Here is a 20,475-nt window from a genome sequence, read left to right as displayed (position 1 = left end):
AGTTTTACAAAGTAATCATCTTAGTTTTCATAGAAACAAGTTTCTGTTTTCTTTTTTATTTCATAATCTTAAGTAATATTTAATTGAATTATTTCATTAATAAATACAAACATGAACTAGTTTTGGAAGAAAGACTACTAACCTTTCTTTTTTAGAATACCCAATTGTGGAAGCAAAATACAGAAGCATGATGGAGTAGACTCCATGTTAGGAGGGAGTTTTCAGGCTGCAGGTGAAATCAGTTTAATTTCCCAGGTATATTCATGGCTAAACACAAGTATATAAATTTTTGGTTACTCTCATTAATCAGTTAAGAAACTGTAGATTCAAAAGGTTTTCCTCTGATCCCTATAATGTTAGTTGTAATTCTGTTTTCTTGGCATTGTAAAGAATAGAAAACTTTAATATTTTCCCACATTTTTTAGTTAAAAGTTTTCTACAGTATGCATTATCTATACAATAAAATTTAAATAATAGTAAATAATCACAATACTTTTAAGTGAACAAATGAGTAACATCTGTTTTTACATTGTGATTTTGATTGTTTTAATTTACTTAAAATTTACTTAAATTTTAGTCTACTAGACTCTCAAATATAGGAACTATGCAATTTTTTGTCAGTTAAATTTGTGTGTGCCTACCTTACAGGCTATCAAAGTTCATATTTTAAGGTATTTCAGAGTCTTTAATTTATCACTTACTCATTTTCCCTTTCCCTTTGATAAGGCAAGGAATTTGGAGAGAGGAGTAGCTATTTAAAGGATGAGAATGGCGTCTGAGAAGTTGATTTTTAAAGGCAACATTTAGCAGAAGCAATATTTTCCTTGAAAGCCAGGACCAGAATATAAATTAAAATCTGTTTTCCAAGGCATGGTCCCAAGACCAAAGACACATTTGGTGTGGAGCCTCGGGCTGTTCTGGCACAACTACTGAGAAACAAAAGGACTAAAAAAAATGCAGCAATTCTTTAACTGACATTCAACAAGACTTAACTTTTCTGACTTTCAGGAAAGCTTAGTTTAGGTGGCCAAATGGACTAGATCCTTTTCTATGAAAGGTTACAAACATATGGAAATAGATTCTGGGGTGTTTTCTCCATTTCTAAAAAAGACATTAAGACCTTACCCCTTACTACAGTGAGAAACAATATTCTGGTTTCTAAATTTTTGTCAGATCTCTCTGTGAGGTACCACCATCTCCGTGTTTGCAACCAGTATCAGCCCCCTTTCTAAGCCACCTCCTCCACTAGACAGCCCCATTTTTGTTAAAAGTACTAGCAGTGTCTTTCCAGTCACCTAAGCTGGAAGGTTTATAGATCTCTCTTGTCTTCTTCTTCTCCTTGCTTAATTAGTCCTCTGAGACTCCTTTTGTACCTCAAAGGGGTCTTCCCTTTCAATCACGTCTTTGAGCTCTCTAGGGCCTATTTACAGCTTCCTGCCTTTGCCTGGAGTGAGGCTAATGCACCTGCACAGGGCCTCTAGATGAGCCTTTCTGGAAGCAGGGCAGGACAGGGAGAGCACAAGTCAGCAAGGTATAAAGGCCTGGAATTAAAGCTCAGCTTCCACCTTCTTAGCTAAATGTCCTTGGACAATGTCCTAAACATATTTGAGCCCCGATTCCATTACCTGTATAGTGAGAAATAATGCTCACCCTGCAGCATTTTTGTAAGAATCAGAGATAGTATAAAGCTAGCATATCTTCATATAACTACCATAAATGGCATAATGTTTTGCAGAGTATGATTAATTTACAAGTGAATGGTGACTATTACCTGTATTGCACTCTCATATGTTAAAACATTGAATGGCTTTCCATTCTCTTGTTCTAACTCAGCCTTTCTGCTCTGATCTAGCCTTGTCAAAATGCTATTTTTGTTCAAATTTACCTTCAAGATCCAGCTCAAGCCCTGTCTCCTCCTAAATTTCTTTCTCAATCACACAAAACTATCAATTCTCATAACACTGTAGCAGGTGTGCCCAGTACTTGGTGATACTAAAATAACAACAAAATAAAATTAATTTAGCTCCATTTATAAAGACAAACATCAAATACCCTAGGTGTAAATTTTCTCCTTTCTTTCTTTCTTTCTTTCTTTCTTTCTTTCTTTCTTTCTTTCTTTCTTTCTTTCCTTCTTTCAATAGATGAAAGCCAACTGTATAGCATTTCTATGGTGGCCATAGCAACTGTACATTTGGTTTTACAGAGAACTTCTCTTTCCTTCATTCCTTAGTACTAGGGGCTTGAAAGTGTATAAATTTGCAAAACTTCTCCTAGGAAACTCATAGGAAGAAAACACGACTCCAATCCAGCATACTTCTGAGGGACTAAGGCTGCCCAGGTACAGTCAGGTGAATGAAAACAATCGGCAGCTGAGAGAAGACACAATCTAGACACGACTGAGAGCACTGGGGAGGGGCTGGGTCTGCAAACAACCTGTGACTGACCTGGGGCTCTCGACTCAGCCACGCTGACACTAAGGGCAGGTTCTCAGGTGCACATTTGTTAGGTAAACTGAAGAGCTAGATAACTGGGGAGCTGAAAGCTGGAACGGTGGCAATCCAGGCCAATCTGAGAATAAACTCAATCCCTAGCTCCAATGGTGAGTGATCATCTAGGCAGAGGTGACTGGCGAAAATGGTCTCTAATACCAGAGGCAAAAGGAGCATGGGTGAATGAAACGACTGCCACATGTTCAGCAGAAATACCAGAACTACAAGTCTGACAAGAGGTCCATGATTGTGGTGCAATTTTCTAGAATGCTCCAAACCTGGTAGCAGCTATGGAATTCTCCAGCGTGAAGAGGGCACTTGTGTGTGCAGAACCTTTCAGTGGAGCCTGGGGTCCCAACCACCAACCTGATCAAGCTGATCAAGTCTCTGAATTTCTGGGACTTACCACAGAATGCTGGATTTTTGGCCATGTACAGTGAGGAAACTACAAAGAAAGAACACTATTCATCCTGTTAATTCGGGCATGTAACTTTCTCAAGCTGTGATTTTATGTGAGGCTTAGTTTATCCTAAACAAAGAATAGGTAAATGCCCTTCAGAATATACTATTTTCTACATACTGGTAAGTTTGTTACTACATGTCAGCATTTTTAAAATTGTATATATATACATATATATTTATATGTATATATATAATTTAAATAATAATATATATTCTTATCATCCTATGGTCAAACATCACCTGTTACATAGAGTAGGTGTTCAGTAAATAGTTGGAAAATAAATGAATGTGTAAAAATGTACAGGAAATTTTCATGAAGAATTGATTTGGTATCATTTTAATATCTGTGTGTATTTAATAACTTTATTTTTTTTCTTCTGGTTCAATTTGGTCATGGGATATTCTGAAGATTAATGACTAAAATATTTATGATGCCTTTTAGAAAGGCAAATGAAAGATCAACATAATATTTCCTCTCAGCACAATAAAGCCAAGGAATTCCAATCATCCCTAGGGCAAATTAGCCCCAAACTCATTTCATTCTCTTGGAAATATTCTTTTAATTTATTAATGTGAATTAAAAGAGTATTGACCAAGCATATCTAGGAAATTAGTGCATCAGAGTAAATCCTTGCCATTTCTTAGTCTTTTTATATCACAAAAATGCACAGGCAACACTTTTTGAAAAAAAGTCTTCCTAATTTAAATGTAATTACTTAGGTGCCAGTCTCATGAAATGAACATCAACAATTTGATACTAAATCTAGCTCTGATTCATGCTCATTCATTCACTTCTCATCTAGTGCATTAAAGTAGGCAACTACCTACTTTTAGATTTTTTTAAGTAGTATTACATAGTTGCATTCTCATTCAGTTGTCACATTTGTGCAATAAAGCATTAAAAGACTGGATGAGTGACAAACTTTACTCTGAATAGAAACAGCACTTGCACTAAAGTTCAGAAATAGTCTTTGCCTTGAGGAAAATGCAGACCTTTTTTGGAGGATCAGCTGTTTGCCAGACACTGTCTTTAAGCAGTGTATCTGTGCAATTAGTCTTCAAAGTGACAGAATTCACTGTGGTGTGTTATTATTTCCATTAAACAGATGAAGTGCTTGAGGCTCAGAGATGTTAAATAATTAGGAGTCTGTAACGGATAGAACAAGCAGACCTCAGCTTCAATAGTCAGATGATTCTCATCCCAATCTCATCGTAATTTTCTTGTTCTAACATAGGATGTGTTTAGCAGTCTTCTATAACTGACATTAAAAAACAAACAAAAAACCCTAAGAAAAATTCATCCTATAATTTTCTGCCCAACCAACCACCTTCTTAATCTACAAAGGAAGTGACCTGACACTGAGAGGAAATAAATGGTCCATACCATTTCATAAACTCCTAACTAGACTTAAAAACCTGCTAAATAGGGACACATAATTCTAGTGGCACACTTAAAATCATTGTGATTGGCTTCATTTTTAAGACAATTAATTCAAGTACTAAACAGATTCTTTATGAATGCTTCTTAAAGTTTCTATGTCAATGAATCATTTGGCACATACACACACCAAATACCTACTACAGTGTAATTGCATAAAACAGATTATGATTGATGCTGAAGCAATATGACTGCATAATTTAAATTATAATCACTATGTCACAATTTGTTCTATATTTATCAAGCACTGAGGGTTTAAGAGGAAGCAATAATATAGCTCATAATTATAAAAAGCCTCCAGGGAGGTTTCCAATATTTTTATTTATTAATTTAGAGTTTTTATTAGAGCCTTAAGATAACACACTAAAATTTATTATTTCTCTTGGACAAGTGGCACTCAAAGATATTAAGTTACAGTGTTAGAAAGTGTTAGAAATGCAATTCAGATGCTGCCCCCGACCTCTGTTAACTTTAGGAAGGAAATAAGAGGGTTTAGTAGACCAACTACCTCACCCAAAGTTGATATGAAACCCTGTATGTTAAAGTTGAAGAAGAAATAAATGTAATGTTTTTGCTGGTTTCTAATTTGTCATGCTCAATATTTTACTTCTGGATGCTCAAGGACTATTTGTTTGCTTCTGGTTACAGCCCAGAGATCGTCCTTTATGAATGACCTACTTATTCTACACATCTGCATCTATAAAATGAAGATTATATCTGCCCCGTGATGCTGTTATGAGGCAATAAGAGCACTAGGATATAGTAAGCATTAAATGTATTTTACAAATATGTCGTTTTATAGTGGAGGTTGTCATTATAAATGGTAACACACAATGGGAGCTAGACTCAGAATTTATGTATAGTAATCATTTGGATCAAACTTCCTAAAGCTACTCTTAAAGTAGCTTTAAGTCATATGCATAAATGAGCCCTAGAGTCCTTAAAGTCACATGTGTATAGTCATATCTTTAATAATAAACTCAGGTAATTCTTTGGATCAAATAGGCAAGAGAATTTCTGTATTGGTGGGGCATGTAGGTAGATAATTTAAAAACAAAAAAGAGGAAAATATACATGGTGGTACATATCTACATAATAGATATGACTGCTGTTTACTACATATAATATATATTTTATTATATACCAAGTTCTTTATTTATTTGCATCTTTTCCAGTTGTTTTAATTTTTAAATAAAGTTGTTCTATAACTGAGCATGACAAAAAAGCTTGCAGTTAAAATCACAAGGATAATGACCAAGTCATGTCTCTTTTCAATCTCCAATTTATCAGATATGTGAAGCCCTACATCTGAGAACATGTCAGTTCCTAGCTGACAATGCTGGACTTTGCCCTCCTGTCGGAGCACTGGCCATCCCCTTCTCTACGTATCCTTGTCACTGATGTCCCTTGAGGATCTCTCTTTCTTCAGTAACAGAAATTTCTGTCTCACTAGACTTCCTCATACATTTTGATTGGTTATATTCATATGTAACTATAGTTAAACATAAAATAAAAATCTAAAAGAAGGTGAAGAAAATTATGAGCAAAAATGGATTAATCCTTTACAAGTTTGTATTGCATGATTTTAGATCAGTGCTTGGAAGATAAATTTTGCTCTTCAAGGTAGAAGGGGCAAAAAAGTCTATTTATTCCACCTTCCCTTCACCAAGTGAAAAGTTTAAAAATAGACCTAAAGAGTAACACAATAAAGTAAATGCTTCATTGCAACTATCAGTTTTCATGTAAAAAAATACTTAGAATAGAAATTCGATCTCTTTATCAGCTTTAGATAAATGTTGATTATTTAACCTACCAATGAGCAAAGGCAATTAGGTGGAATGCTCTATGTTAACAAAATAATACAAGTTGTTGTGTCATCAAAATTATTTATATTCAGATTTAACTTGCAACTCAGTAACTTATAGAAGATTAATAGGTATATAAAGAGAAGAAATAAAGTGCCATTCTGTTAATCATGCCACATACTCCATGTCCTTTTACTATTCATTAAATCAATCATATACAAATACAATAAATGTTGTATTTATGACTTCATTACATACCCTGAAATATCTTATACAAATATTTATTCCTTATTTGATTATAAATGGACCCAAGAATATTTCTTCTGTATTAAAGACAAGAATAAAACTAACAGTTCTGTTGATAAATTTTGTTAAATATTATAAATTTATCAGCAAAATACTAAGAATTTATGCAAAAATCCTGGTAATTACATGTCTGTGTCTTGCTACCATAAAATAGAATGGAAAAGTAAAAAAAAAAAAAATTGAAGGAAGAATTAGGAAAACTAGATCAATCAAATAAGTACCAAATTAGTAAGACATCAATAATCAAATCTAAATATGATTTTGTACCAGTGAAGATGGGAGATGTGATCAGTGAGACATTCAGTATCTTTTAATTCTGCCAGTTCCCTAAGTTCTGTAAGGAAATAATGGTGGTGTCTTCATCACCCAATCCTGAGAGCCTGGTATCAAATCCTGAGTGTATGTGCAATGTACACATAATTAAATTTGATTGAAGGAAGGAAGGACAATTAATTCATTGTTTTGCTACTTTTTACAGTTTTCTTTTAGGGTTTTAGTGGAGTATGAGATAAACCCAATTTATTCCAAATGCCTTTCTTTGTTGATTAAAAAAATGCTATAAGTTATTTCCACCCACTGCTTGGCAAAGCCTCATATTTATTCTCACTTCAACTGAATCAAAGAAAATAGCTATAGCTAATTAAGATAAGCAAATAGCGGCAAAGGCAGACTTGCACTTTAGCAACAGATGAAAGCTTGCCTGGCCCTGCCTTATTTTTCTATGGTCTATTTTCATTGACTTTTCTGAAGGTACATCTTTTTAGAGCAGAGTAATCACTTGTGCACTCTTAGTATATGAGCTAACTCCTTCCTGTAAATTGTGTATAGAAGATATTGATTTATAAATTTAAGTTGATCTAATTATGAAAGAAATGACAAAATCCAAGCCATATTCTTTTGTCAAAAAGACATAATTGTTAGAAGAGCACTGGAACTCAAACACATGAAGAATCACCTCCCTTACAAATATTCTCCCATGATGTAAAAAAGAATGGCAACTACTCTTCTAACTCACTAAAATGTTTCTATTTAATCAAAGGCATGTCTAAACTTTTGCTGTTTAAGGTATTCTTCTAACACATAATTGAGACTAGTTTAATTGCAGTTTTCATCATTATTGATTTGTGTTGCAAATTTACATGGTCAAGAACTATGAGTGATATTCCATATCAACATAAAAATGGCATTTTTAATCTAGTGAAAGAATTACAGGTACATTAGCATTAGTATGCATAGGCATAATTGGAAAACTGAGAAGGATTTCTGGGATATAGCTAGACTATTTAAAATTACCTCGAGGTGTTTGTTCTTGACTTCATTCTCTTGAATTGAAATTGCTGCAAACTCAATAAATATAATTATCATCAAACTCTAATGGGTTCAAAAAGTGAATCTTGACCTTGTAGTAACTGTTCTTGGGGAAAGTAGATGCCTGTTCAGAAGACTGAGTGAAATGTCATTTGATCATGCAGTAAAGAACAATAATATTTCCACACTCCAGGAGTGTGGAAATGTGTGAATACTTAATAGAGAATGCACAGTAAAGTGTTTTATAATAAGTGCTGATATCTGGGGAGGATTTTAAAGCACTAAGTGAATGATAGTTTATGGGCAGGGGGAAAAGTACTAGAAACATGATATCATAGGAAAAAAAGACCTTTATGTTTGAAGGGAGAGGATTGGCCTGCCTTTCTTCTTTGCTTCTTGACTACATCAGGTTTGGATACACTGTGTAACTTGATACCTTGGTTGGATTGACACCAGATGAAGATTAAAGTTTATTGTGATACTAACATTAATATCTTTAATATGAGGACCCCAAACCATAAAAGAAGAAACTACAACTATAGAAAAAATGATCTTGTGTTCATCATTTAGCTGATAAACACTTAATATAAGGGTCAATGAAGGTGCTAGAGCAACCAGAAATATTCTTATATATCCAGTTCACTGTTTTGTTTTATAGCTCAAGCATGAAGAAAGAATGTGAAATTATATTATAATCTTATATAGTGAGAAAGGACTATGACAGTGACAATAATGGGTCTTGCAAACACTAAGAACTTCACTGATAGTATTATTGCTTTATGGAACCATCAGGACCCCCCTAAAAACCAAGAGATACAAAAAGTACTGAGATCTCAGGAACTTACAAAAGGGAATGCTGTCAGTGTCACCATGCTAGCCTATAATTATTTTCTAATTAGAATCCTCTTAAATTTCTGATGTCACTTATGGTAGCACTAAGTGACATCATTCTTTTCCTAAATATTTAAGTACTAGGGAAATGTTTACAATATAATCTTAAATGGAAAGAAAAAGAATACTCATGCAAGGCATAAGTATGCCAGCATTTTAAATAAAGATTTTATTTACTTATTTTTAGAGAGAAGGGAGTAGAGGGTGAAAGAGAGAGGGAGAAATATCAGTATATGAGAGAAATACTGATTGGTTGCCTCTCAGACTTGCTTCAACCTGGGACCAGGCTGCAGCCCAGGAATGTGCCCTGACCAGGAATTGAACCAGTAACATTTCACTTTGGGGATGACATCCAACCATCAGAGCCACACTGGTCAGGGCTGCCAATATTTTTATATGGATTTGCTACTGGTTTTATTTTCTTAATAATCATTCACTATTTTATAATTAAAATTTATGTCACATAAAATATTTTGCATATAATCTTTTATATCATTACATAATATTATATAATAAAAGATTTTAAAGGTATCAATTTTCTAAAAGAGAAATTATAAATAACTAATCAATCAGAATGTTTTTTGGAAGAAATATTTATCTTAATGGCAAACTCCATCTCTTCTACCAAAATATTTTTTGTTCCATGCTCAGATTATGAATATGATTAAATAAATAGCTGGTATACATTTTTAGAAAAGAAAAATTATTCAAAAAGTGCTCATGCAATTAAGTTTACCTTCAGCCCATTTACTTAAAAAATGTTCCCATGTAAGTTTTTTGGTTAAATATTTATAGTTTTTAGTAACACAAATAAAACAGATATAAATGAAGGAGTAATTATCTCTTACATGTGACAACTTTAATTTTTTTTCTTATTTAAGATGCCACTTGAAAAGCATTTCATGGCCATGCCAAAGAGAATAGTGACATTTAAAACTCTTCTACAGATTTCAGTAGCCTAATTTTCTCATTTTCTCATCAGTGCACATTTATTCTACCACTTATCTCTCACTAAATCACCTGCAAGTTCAGCTAAAGGGAAGAACCGAGGAGGAGTGGAATCATAGCAAGAAGAAAAGAACCTCAACTTTGATTCTTCCTGACACCCTGTCTTTTTGTACAGTACCATCTTCTGAGTATAATTCTCTTGAAGAGCCACTGTGTCCCTGGGCAAGAAATGAATACACCTTCCTTTGTATTTATCTATCCTCCAACAGTTGACACAAGTTACCAGAAGTCAGAGAGTACTTTGTTTCAGGGGTGACAGTAGATTCATTCAGGGAATTATATGGAAATAAAAAGAGAACCAAGTCAAGTTGGATGATTTTTGTGCTTCTGATACACAAAGGGGCACACAAATCCTTGGACATATCAGTGAAAGTCTTAGAGGATAAAGGTGTTAAAACTGTAATGATGCCTACTGACTTACTTCTCCTAAACCAATGTATAATGATTTTGAATAACAAATGACAAAATACCCATCCTGAAACTAAAGAAGGTTAAAAAGAGCTAGAAAGAATACATGAAAAAAAAAATGCAAAAAAAAAATACATGAAAAAATATACATATTCAAATAACAATTTAAAGGATAGTATACACTTTAATGTTTAAAAATGACATTGTCTTATTGAGTTTTAGATGTTCAATTCACTATTTTCAAACTGGGAATAAAATAGAATATGTGTGACTTTTTTCTAGGCTGTATATTACTTTTAATCTGGATGTACTTTAGAGGAAAAATATCTTTATTTTTGTCATTTACATACTGTCCCTTTAAAAACATTTCTCAAATATGTCTTAGATTAAAACAAAAATAGCAAAACTAATCCATCCTCTAAATTAATGCAGAAGAGTAAAATTCCCCTCCTATAATTTCTTCAAAAAAATTACTATGGAAATAAGTCATTTTCAAACTCGATAGGTTACTTTTCTCACTAAGAGAGAACAAAAGTCATTGTATCTATCAGAAATTTGGTTGCTTGAGGGTGACAATTTTCTCAGTGTCTATAAGCCACTCAATTTGTGTTATTAACTCTTCTTTTAGGAGAAAAAATTAAAATTTCCCTTTATTTCACTACAACATTAAAAACATTCTGAAGACCCAGTGAACCAATTAATGAAAAAAATTATAATCATAATAGGAGAAGATTTTCCACACAACAGTAGAGAGGAATATAGGTGTGGGCAAAAGCAGGCTTACAGTTGTAAGCACTCAAGGCAGTTCATTCTTGCATTTATTTATTCATTTATTATTGTATTATTAATAACCTTCTTTTTCCCACCCCTTACAGAGTTTCCACCTGCAACTGACACATAAAAAGCAGGTAGCAATGACCTAGGAAATGTGAACATTGTCAAAGCACTGAACTATTTTATAAATTATAGCAGTAATTTAGTCTATAGAAAATAGATTCAATGAGAATATGTCCGGCATTTATAATTTGTTTAACTAGTACATTATAACCATCAAGTCCTAAAAGCCACTAGCTACATTTGGCTATGGAATACCTGAAACGTGAGCAGTCCAAATGAATAGGCAAGGTGTCAAATACACACGAAATTTCAAAGACTTCATAAAAAAAAGCAAATATCTCAGTCATAACTTTCATATTGATTCCTGTTTAAATAATAGTTATTTTTTATATAATTGGTTAAAAAATAAACAGCATTGATTTTTTGTATATGTTATTTAACATAGCTATTGGAAACTTTTAAATTATATATGTGCCTTCCATTAGATTTTTATTTCATTGGCAGAGTGGTGTAAACAACTAAAGATACATAAGAATATATCCTTTTTGTACAGTTTCTTCATTAGTCCAGTTTCTAAGTGTAAACTAACACTTGAAAATGACAAGTGTGATTCTTGGTTAGTCTTGAGCCTCTAAAAGTGAGTAAGACAAAAGAAAAGCCAGAATACCAATACTTATATATTACAAAATAGACTTTAAAACAAAAGCTATAATAAGAGACAAAGGAGAATACTACACAATGATAAAGGGAACAATCCAACAAGAGGATATAAACTTAATAAACATTCATGTACCCAATATAGGAGCTCCTAAATATGTAAATAAAATCTTGATGGACATAAAGGGAGAGATTGACAGAAATAGTCATAGTACAAGATTTTAACATCCTATTGGCATCAATGGATAGATGTTCCAGATAGATAATCAATAAGGAACCAGCAACTTTAAGTGATACACTAGATCACAGCATTTTAATTGATATCTTCAGAGCATTTCAACTCAACAGCGGAATATACATTCTTTTGAAGTTCACATAGAACATTTTCTAGGACAGACCACATACTAGGACACAAAACAAGTCTCAATAAATTTGAGAAGATTGAAGCATGTTACTAAATAATGAATAGGTTAACATGAGTTCAAGAAATAAATCCTTGAAACAAATGAAAATGAGACCACAAAAACCCAAAATCTATGGGACACAGTGAAAGCAATCCTAAGAGGGAAATTACAGGCCTACCTCAAGAAACAAGAAACACCTCAAATACACAATCTAACCTTACACATTCAGGAACTAGAAAAATAACAACAGACAAAGCTCAAAGTGAGTAAAAGAAAGAAAATAATAAAAATCAAAGCAGAAATAAACAAAACAGAGTCTAAAACAACAATACAAAAGATCAAGAAAACCAAGAGCTGGTTCTTTGAAAAGATACACAAGATGGACATACTTTAACCAGACTTATAAAGAAAGAAAAAAAGAGAACCCAAATAAATAAAATCAGAAATGAAAGAGGAGGAGTAATAATTGACTCCACAGAAATACAAGGGATTGTAAGAAAATAGTACAAGCAAGTATATGCCAACAAATTGGACAATCTAGACGAAATGGGTAAATTCTTAAATACATGAAATTTTAAAAACATATTAAGTTCCTTTAGAACAATATGTATAGCTATAAAAAGATGGAGTTATGTTAACTTTGAATATGTACCAAGACTCCTAAATACTGAAATCTTGTGGCCTTTTAGTGCTTCTGTGTTTATTTTCCCATTAAGCCATGTAGGAAACTGTGTTCTTGTTATTGGCGAAGGGACCCTCACTTAAATCCAGGCTTGGAAAGATTTCCTTTGTTGTTTCAGATTTTCTTGCCTGGTTTTGAGGGATGAGTATGGAGCCAGAGGACATGTGGGAGGGATTTCTCTAACACCAACATCTACTCCATGAGCTTTTGCTTGGTGCTTATTTTACTGAAGCATATTAAATGTCTTTGATATTAAAAATGTATTAAAATTGAGTAAGCTCAAGGGATATTTTTGTGTGATGTGAGGCATTCCTATGACATCAGATATCAGAAACCAACAGGTTAAAGAGTAATTATATACTGGTCGTTAAAATCAGAAGGTGAACTGTCAGACAATGGCTTCTTTTCAGTCTCTAATGTATCATCTATACAGCACTACATTGTAGTATTCTGATAGTAGAAATGCCTCTTGAGATACTTCCATAAAAAGTGTAAATTTGCAATAAAAACTGATTAAGAAAAGTGTTAAAAGAATTATTTTAACAATAGTTCTGATATCATGCCTTTGAGGGCAAACAGTTAAACCAAAGTTTGGATCCAGAGGATTTAACAATTTATGCAGTATTACTGAAAAACACATAAACTGATCTTTAAGTGGGTGTTCATACCGTCATAAATCCATCCAGCAAACCTGAATCGGGTTTTGGAGGTGCCTGCAGCCGTTCCATTGACCATTTTTCAATGATGGAGGAGACTTGTGTATTTTCAGTATTTAATATTCTGAACCCTGTCATGTTAACACCACTGTAGCGGTAGGGTTCCACATCAAGGGCAAAAAGATCCTGAAAGACAATTTTTTCATGTATTATCAACAGAGTATATTCACAGGCACACATAATTGAAATAGTCACTTATTCTTACTTCCCTTAGGATAGTTAACATCAATGTTTCTCAAGTGATATTCAACATCACAAATCACCAGGATTCAAATAGACTATCTTCATGCTCTGTCAATGCAAATACATATGCTTTACATAAACATATATACTTTACTTTGCCAATGCAAATACATATGTGTGTAAATATATAATATATATATTATATATTATATATTATATTATATTATACATATACTTTATATATGTATAATATTCTAATTCCACCAATGGAACAAGAGCCTTTTTCTAACCACTTTAATATTTACCTAAGTTTTCTTCTCCATGTTAAAGATAGCTTGCCTTTACATGCAATGCATTAACATTTTATTTTTAACTGACTAAAGGTGTATTTTTCCATTTCCATTTATCCCCCTTACACTTTCTTCCACCTCCATTCCAACCCCTCTCTCCCCTACCACACTGTTACCCACACCCATGAGTCTTTTTTCTTTTTGTGTGTGTGTGAGATATCACCACCACCCAACCCACCCAGAGCCTGTTCTCAATGAGTCTGTTTCTATTCTGCTTGTTAGTTCAGTTTGTTTATTAGATTCCACATATGAGTGCAATCATATCGAATTTGTCTTTTTCTGACTGGCTTATTTCATTTAGCATAATCTTCTCCAGGTCCATCCATGCTATTGCAAAAGTAAAATTGTCTTCTTTTTATGGCCACATAGTATTCCATTGTGTAAATATACCATTGTTGTTTTATCCATTAATCTACTGATGGACACGTGAGCTGTCTCCAAATCTTGGCTATTGTAAATAACACTGCAATGAAGGTGTGCAATAAAGGTATTCTTCCCCACCCTGGCTTGTGTGGCTCAGCAGATTGAGTGCTGGCCTGAGAAGCAAAGGGTCACTGGTTTGATTCCCAGTTAGGGCACATGCCCAGGTTGCTGGCAGGTACACAGTAGGGGGTGGTGTGAGAGGTAACCACACATTGATGTTTCTCTCCCTCACTTTTTATCTCCCTTCTATTCTGTCTAAAGATAAATAAACAAAACCTTTCAAAAATTATGAAAAAATAAATAAAAACAAAGGTATTCTTCCTATGCCTTGCTTTCTTGGTTGATTGTTGTCATTTTTCTGTTTTGTTTTGTCTTTTTTTTTAAGAAACAGGTCATAAAATACGGCTTCTAACTAAAAAAATTATATCAAAGCTGAGAAAAACAGTGAATATGGGCCTTTTTTGTTACAGAATGCTTTCAGTCCCTTTGTCTTAACCCTACCTGGCAACTTCACCATAAGGAACCCCTTCAACTTAAGTTGCCCTTTCCTGACTGTATACAGTGAATGCTCTCGCTTTGCCCGTTGGTTTTCCCAAGAGACAGGAGACCAATGCTCTCAGGGGATGTGGATGTCATTCTGAGAACATGCAGCATGTGGGCCTTAGTTCTTCTTTCGAACCAATGCCACAGACAACATGAGAACTGGGGCAGGATTAATGCCACTGGTCTTATGCACAGCTTGTTTTGGACCCATACAATGATACAGGCTAGATAATAGGAATAAAATACAGTGGAGAGCAACTGACATTGGACTGAGTTGTATTCTGTGTTGTAAAAAAAATGATGGACCTTTAGGTTTTTATTTTTCAATGTTTGCTATCAAGTCAAGGAGATATATGTACATTATGTATGGAAGTATATGCTGAGGGGTAAAAGAGTAGAAATCAGCAAAAGTCAGAAGCAAAACAGATGATTTTCAATTTTTATACTCAGAAACAACTTTATAAAGCAGAAGGAATCTACAAAAGAGAATTGATGAAAGGGAATAACAGCAAAAAAAAAAAACCTACTAGAGAAATTTGGTTAGAATCAAACTAAAAAGGCCTTCAATTATAGGCCGAGTTCTATATATCCTAAACTAGATTTTTCATTTTTCTTCTTACTGATACATTTGCTTTCCTAAAATCTTATGATTAGGGTAGAAATGAGTTTCAGCAGAATTAACATATAATTTGCTGATGAGTGAAGGCATCCACTTCCTCTCCACCTGCCTATCACTAAGTTTCTTACGGGCCCCAAAAAATCCCCTAATGGGAAGTGATATGGAGAGAGCACAGCAGAGCTGGAGACACACAGCTGTTTCACAGAGGAAGGTGTTTAAAAGAAATGGGACCCAAATGGAGTCACTTTTACAAAGTCCATGTCACCAAACCAGGACTCAGTACCTAACCTAATGCAGTTTCAACCTTCCCCAGGAATGTCATCTTAACTGGTCTGTCTGTAATTTCCTGGTCAGCACCAGTGAGGTAATCTGCCTCAATGTACCCTTTTGTCCTGGAATGGGAGGTAACCTTGCCTGAAATGATGCCTTTCTTCAGTTGTGTCTTCTTTTTTCACCCCCTCTCTGCCTTTGAATGCCTTTTGGGCAGCTCCTTAGAGCTCCTCTCTACCTGGTAGATGGGATGCTGTTCTATTCAGAAATTGTTCAATAAAGCTAATAAAATCTTTAAATTTACTTAGTTGAATTTTATTGTTTTCATAAAGAAAAATCAGGATATGAAATGATAAATAGAACTAAAAGTAAGTGGCACTGGTAAAACGGTAAAGTTAGAATTTCATGCAGACTAAGGAAAAACTGTGTGGTAGCCATGTAAAGACAAAAGATAAGGGTAACATTCAACTTGCCGATTGTAAATCAAATCACATTGACTTTTTAAAAATCCAACTAAACATGCAAAAACAAGAGAGTAGATTTAATCTACTAAAAGAGCAGCTTCAATAAATGGGATTTTTGTAAGGTGAATAGAGCTAATAACATAAGAATTTGTGCTTTTCTAAAACATTGATTTCTCAGCAAACTAATTTTAAAATCTATTATTTTCTCTATAGCAATATAAAAATAAGACAATATTTTGAATTTAATATCAGAAATGATAATATTTCAAAATTATTGGTTTCCCACCAAGAATTTTTATTTCTCTGTGATGATAATTCTTCCTGGGTTTTATTAGAATAATACATACTATAACTACAAAATCCAGTCGTTATATTATTTTTTCTCACTCAGAGACTTATTTCCCATTCTGGAAAGTTAGAATAATAAAATTTAGAACATTATATTTATGTTTTATAAATTACTTACCAGAGTGGTAAAGATATAATGATAATATTCTGTCATCATTCCCATAGCTAATGCCTGAGAAGTAGAAAATAAAAAAATATATAAATATATTGATATTGAAGGTACACATTATATAAAATAAGTTATGTTGATAAGACAAGTGAGAACAAAATAGTGGGATGTAATAAAGAAGCAGCCTATAACATTAAAGTTACATTAAAATTTGGGTCAAACTAAATCTTTTCTCCATAGTTAAAGAAGATTAGTGGCTCCTGAAGGAATTTAAGAACTAATTCTCTCGATAGAAAAGCTATTAGTTGAATATTTGCAATTGCAAAGCTTATTGCATTGGATATTAAAGACACTTCATTTCACATAAACCTGAGAGAGCACATCTTAGTTCATTATATTTCTAATGTGTCCACCACAAATACCCTAATGAGGAACACCATTTTATTTTGATGAAAGGTATTACTCAATTAGGGAAAATGTGCTGCAAAGTATAATAACAATAGGATTTTTTTTCAGCAGTTTAGAGATGTTTTCTTCCCTGACATTAAAGCAGCAGATGTTATTCAAAATTACAGATAAAGAAATGTATTTTTATTTTTATTAATATACCGATTGAAATTCACTATGTTTTATTTCACACTTCCTTTTCGATATTAGACTATTAAAGACTTTTGGATTAGAACTGCTAACCATTAGAAGTGTCAATTCTCCCTCTGAAGATAGAAAATGTTTTTGATATAGCTGTTTATCAATGAAAAGTGTAGTTGCTGATGAAATTTGGAAAAATGAAGCATTTTTTATCTTAAGAAGAGCTGGGTAGAGATGGCATCTTTCCCACAGAGAAAATCTAGCTAGCCCCAAGTTCCACTAATTTTCAAAGCTTTCAGACAGGAAACTTCAAATTCACTGTTGCTCAGTATTTACTAAAATCTCAGTTAGTTTAAATAAATAAGTTAAACAAAAAAAATAAACACATAAGATTAAACTGATAAATTCATTCTTTTTTTCTGGTTATGTAAAATATTGGATTAAACCCATCTATGCCTGCTCTCAAAATCATATACCATTTCCTTGGAGTTCCATCATTAGCAAATACTGAGGAATCTGAAAATTTTCATAAATCATAAAATAGAATCCTATTAAATGTACTGCTGCATTTATAAGAGCAAAGGCATTTGCTTCCTTCTTGAATTGGTTTCTAGAGTAACTTAGATCCAAACACAAGATAAACCTCTGGCACAAGTGAAGTTAAAAAAATACTATTATATATGTATACTCTGCCATTATTATAGGATCTAAAAGGATACATTCTGTGCAATAATGTTACTCAGACTTATCAATTTTCATATTCTCATTTTACCATTGCTTTGATTTTTCTTTTACTAATCTTGTTAAAATTATGCATCTTTTTATTTTGTATATATTTTTAAACATTATAATAATTCTGTTTTCTTATATGTATCCTGACCTAGGTTTATTTTGGAATAAATATTTCTTAATATGTCTAGGTCAGAATTCACATAAGAAAACAAGTATACAGTAATGAAAGAATCAAAGGGAAGGAAGCATGGAAATTTGATTAAAGATGATGGGTCCTCTCACATTTCAGATAGCAAAGTAAGCCAGTTAGTTATTCTAGGGACAAGACAACTGATCATTTGTATACTAGCTGGAAGCCTAGACAAAGCCTACCAAAGCTCTGTCACTGACAAACAGCTGAGTGCTAACTCACCATAGGCATAAAGAAAGGGTCTCCTTTCCAGGTCCGTGTATTCTTAATGTGATAAAGAATTGTTCTGGTATTAAATGGAAAACAAATCCCTGCTCTGGATTTCAGTGCTTACTTTATTGCATCATTTTGTTCATTACAAAAACCAAAAAACCTCACATGTTTTATTATCCAAATATAACACTACAGCAATTTCCAAATCCAATTAAATATTTTACTGTAGTAAAACAAACAAACATTCATATTGGAAGACTGAATGGGCCTCTGTTTAATACAATAACCATGTTATAACAGGCATTTATTGTTGGTAGTTATATTTTATGGGATATAATTTGACATCTGAATCTGCATCATTCTCCAGTAGTGAAATTTTATCCAGCACATGAAAGAATGCAAGACAGATGAATAATCCTAAACCACCACGGTGTTAGGCAGTGTACATAAAGATTTTTAAAAACAAAGTCCATAGACTTGTGTTCAAATCCAGGCTTTAGACTTCTGGCCAAGATGGAGTTGTAGGTAGATAGGCTTTGTTTCCTCACACAGCCAAAAGAAGGACAATGGCAAATTTAGAAACAAAAAATAACCAGAACTGTCAGAAAATCAAACCATATGGAAGTCCAACAGCCAACTAATTAAAGAAAGAAACATGCATCCAGACCAGTAGGAGCGGGGGAGATAGGCAGCTGGGGTGAAGAGGGAGGGCGGCAAGGCAATGCCTAGAAGAACTGCGTGGGCTAAATGGCAGCTGGTGGAGGAGGCGGCCCCACATTCGCCTGTGGATAAGCCAGAAGGAAAAACTGGGGAGCAATACAAATTGCGCAACTCAGGGTTCCAGTGCAGGGAAATAAGCCTCAAAACCTCTGGATGTAAAACCCTGTGGGGATTGTGGCAGCAGAAGAAACTACCAGCCTCACAGGAGAGTTCATTGGAGAGACTCACAGGGTCCTAGAATGTACACAAGATCACCCACCTGGGAATCAGCACAGAAAGTGCACAATTTAATTGCGGGTAATGGGAAGTGACTGAAAGAGGGATGAGAGCAGAACAACACTGAACAGCACTGTTCCCACCTGCACCTCTGCCCCACATACAGTGCCACAATGCAGCAAAGCAGGTTGCCCCACCCTGGCAAACACCTGAGCCTCTACCCCTTACCATATAATAGGTGTGCCAAGACAAAGAACTATGGCCCAGATGAATGAATAGGTCAAATTCCAAAAACAGAACTAAGTGATGAAGAGATAGCTATGCTATCAGACGCAGAGTTCAAAGCACTGGTAATCAGGATGCTCACAGAAATAACTAAGTATGGCCACAAAACAAAAGAAGATGTGAAACCTATGCAAAGTGAAATTAAAAAAATACACAGGGGAACCAACAGTGAAGGGAAGGGGACGGGGACTCAAAGATTTGGAACAAAAGGAAGAAATAAACATTCAACTGGAACGGAATGAAGAAACAAGAATTTTAAAAAATGAGGAAAGTCTTAGGAACCTTTGGGACAACTTTAAAGGTTCCAACATCCTAATCATAGGGGTGTTAGAAGGAGAAGAGAAAGAGTGAGAAATTGAAAATTTATTTGAAAAAATAATGAATGAAAACTTCCCTAATCTGGCAAAGGAAATAGACTTCTAGGAAGTCCAGAAAGCTCAGAGAGTCCCAAAGAAGTTGGACCCAAGGAAGCATGCACCAAGGTACGTCATAATTATATTACCCAAGATTAAAGACAAGGAGAGAATCTTAAAAGCAGCAAGAGAAAATGACACAGTTACGTACAAAGGAGTGCCCATAAGCCTATAAGATGATTTCTTAAAAGAAACCTTGCAGGCAAGAAGGGGCTAGAAAGAAGTATTTGAAGTCATGCAAGGCAAGGACCTACATCCAAGATAACTGTATCCAGCAAAGCTATCATTTAGAATGGAAGGGCAGATAAAGTGTTTCCAGATAAGGTCAAGTTAAAGAAGTTCATCATCACCAAGCCTTTATTGTATGAATTATTAAAGGGACTTACCTAAGAAAAAGA

The 20,475-nt window shown here is 33.9% G+C and overlaps 1 protein-coding gene across 1 annotated transcript in view; it reads right to left on the bottom strand.

Annotated features, from left to right (window-relative positions):
- Positions 1 to 20,475, bottom strand: part of GRIK2 (glutamate ionotropic receptor kainate type subunit 2) — a 585,197-nt gene that overhangs the window by 287,177 nt on the left and 277,545 nt on the right. The window contains exons 6-7 of the mRNA XM_045844097.1: positions 16,730 to 16,783; positions 13,364 to 13,537 (exon numbers count right to left, since the gene is read on the bottom strand). Coding sequence (XP_045700053.1) covers positions 13,364 to 13,537; positions 16,730 to 16,783 — 228 coding nt within the window. The remainder of the gene's footprint in view (positions 1 to 13,363; positions 13,538 to 16,729; positions 16,784 to 20,475) is intronic.

This window comes from Phyllostomus hastatus, unplaced genomic scaffold (genome assembly GCF_019186645.2).
Source record: "Phyllostomus hastatus isolate PE091 unplaced genomic scaffold, TTU_PhHast_1.1 phas_contig_40, whole genome shotgun sequence".
NCBI classification, from domain to species: Eukaryota; Metazoa; Chordata; class Mammalia; order Chiroptera; family Phyllostomidae; genus Phyllostomus; species Phyllostomus hastatus.
This window is presented reverse-complemented; position numbering and strand designations above follow the sequence as displayed.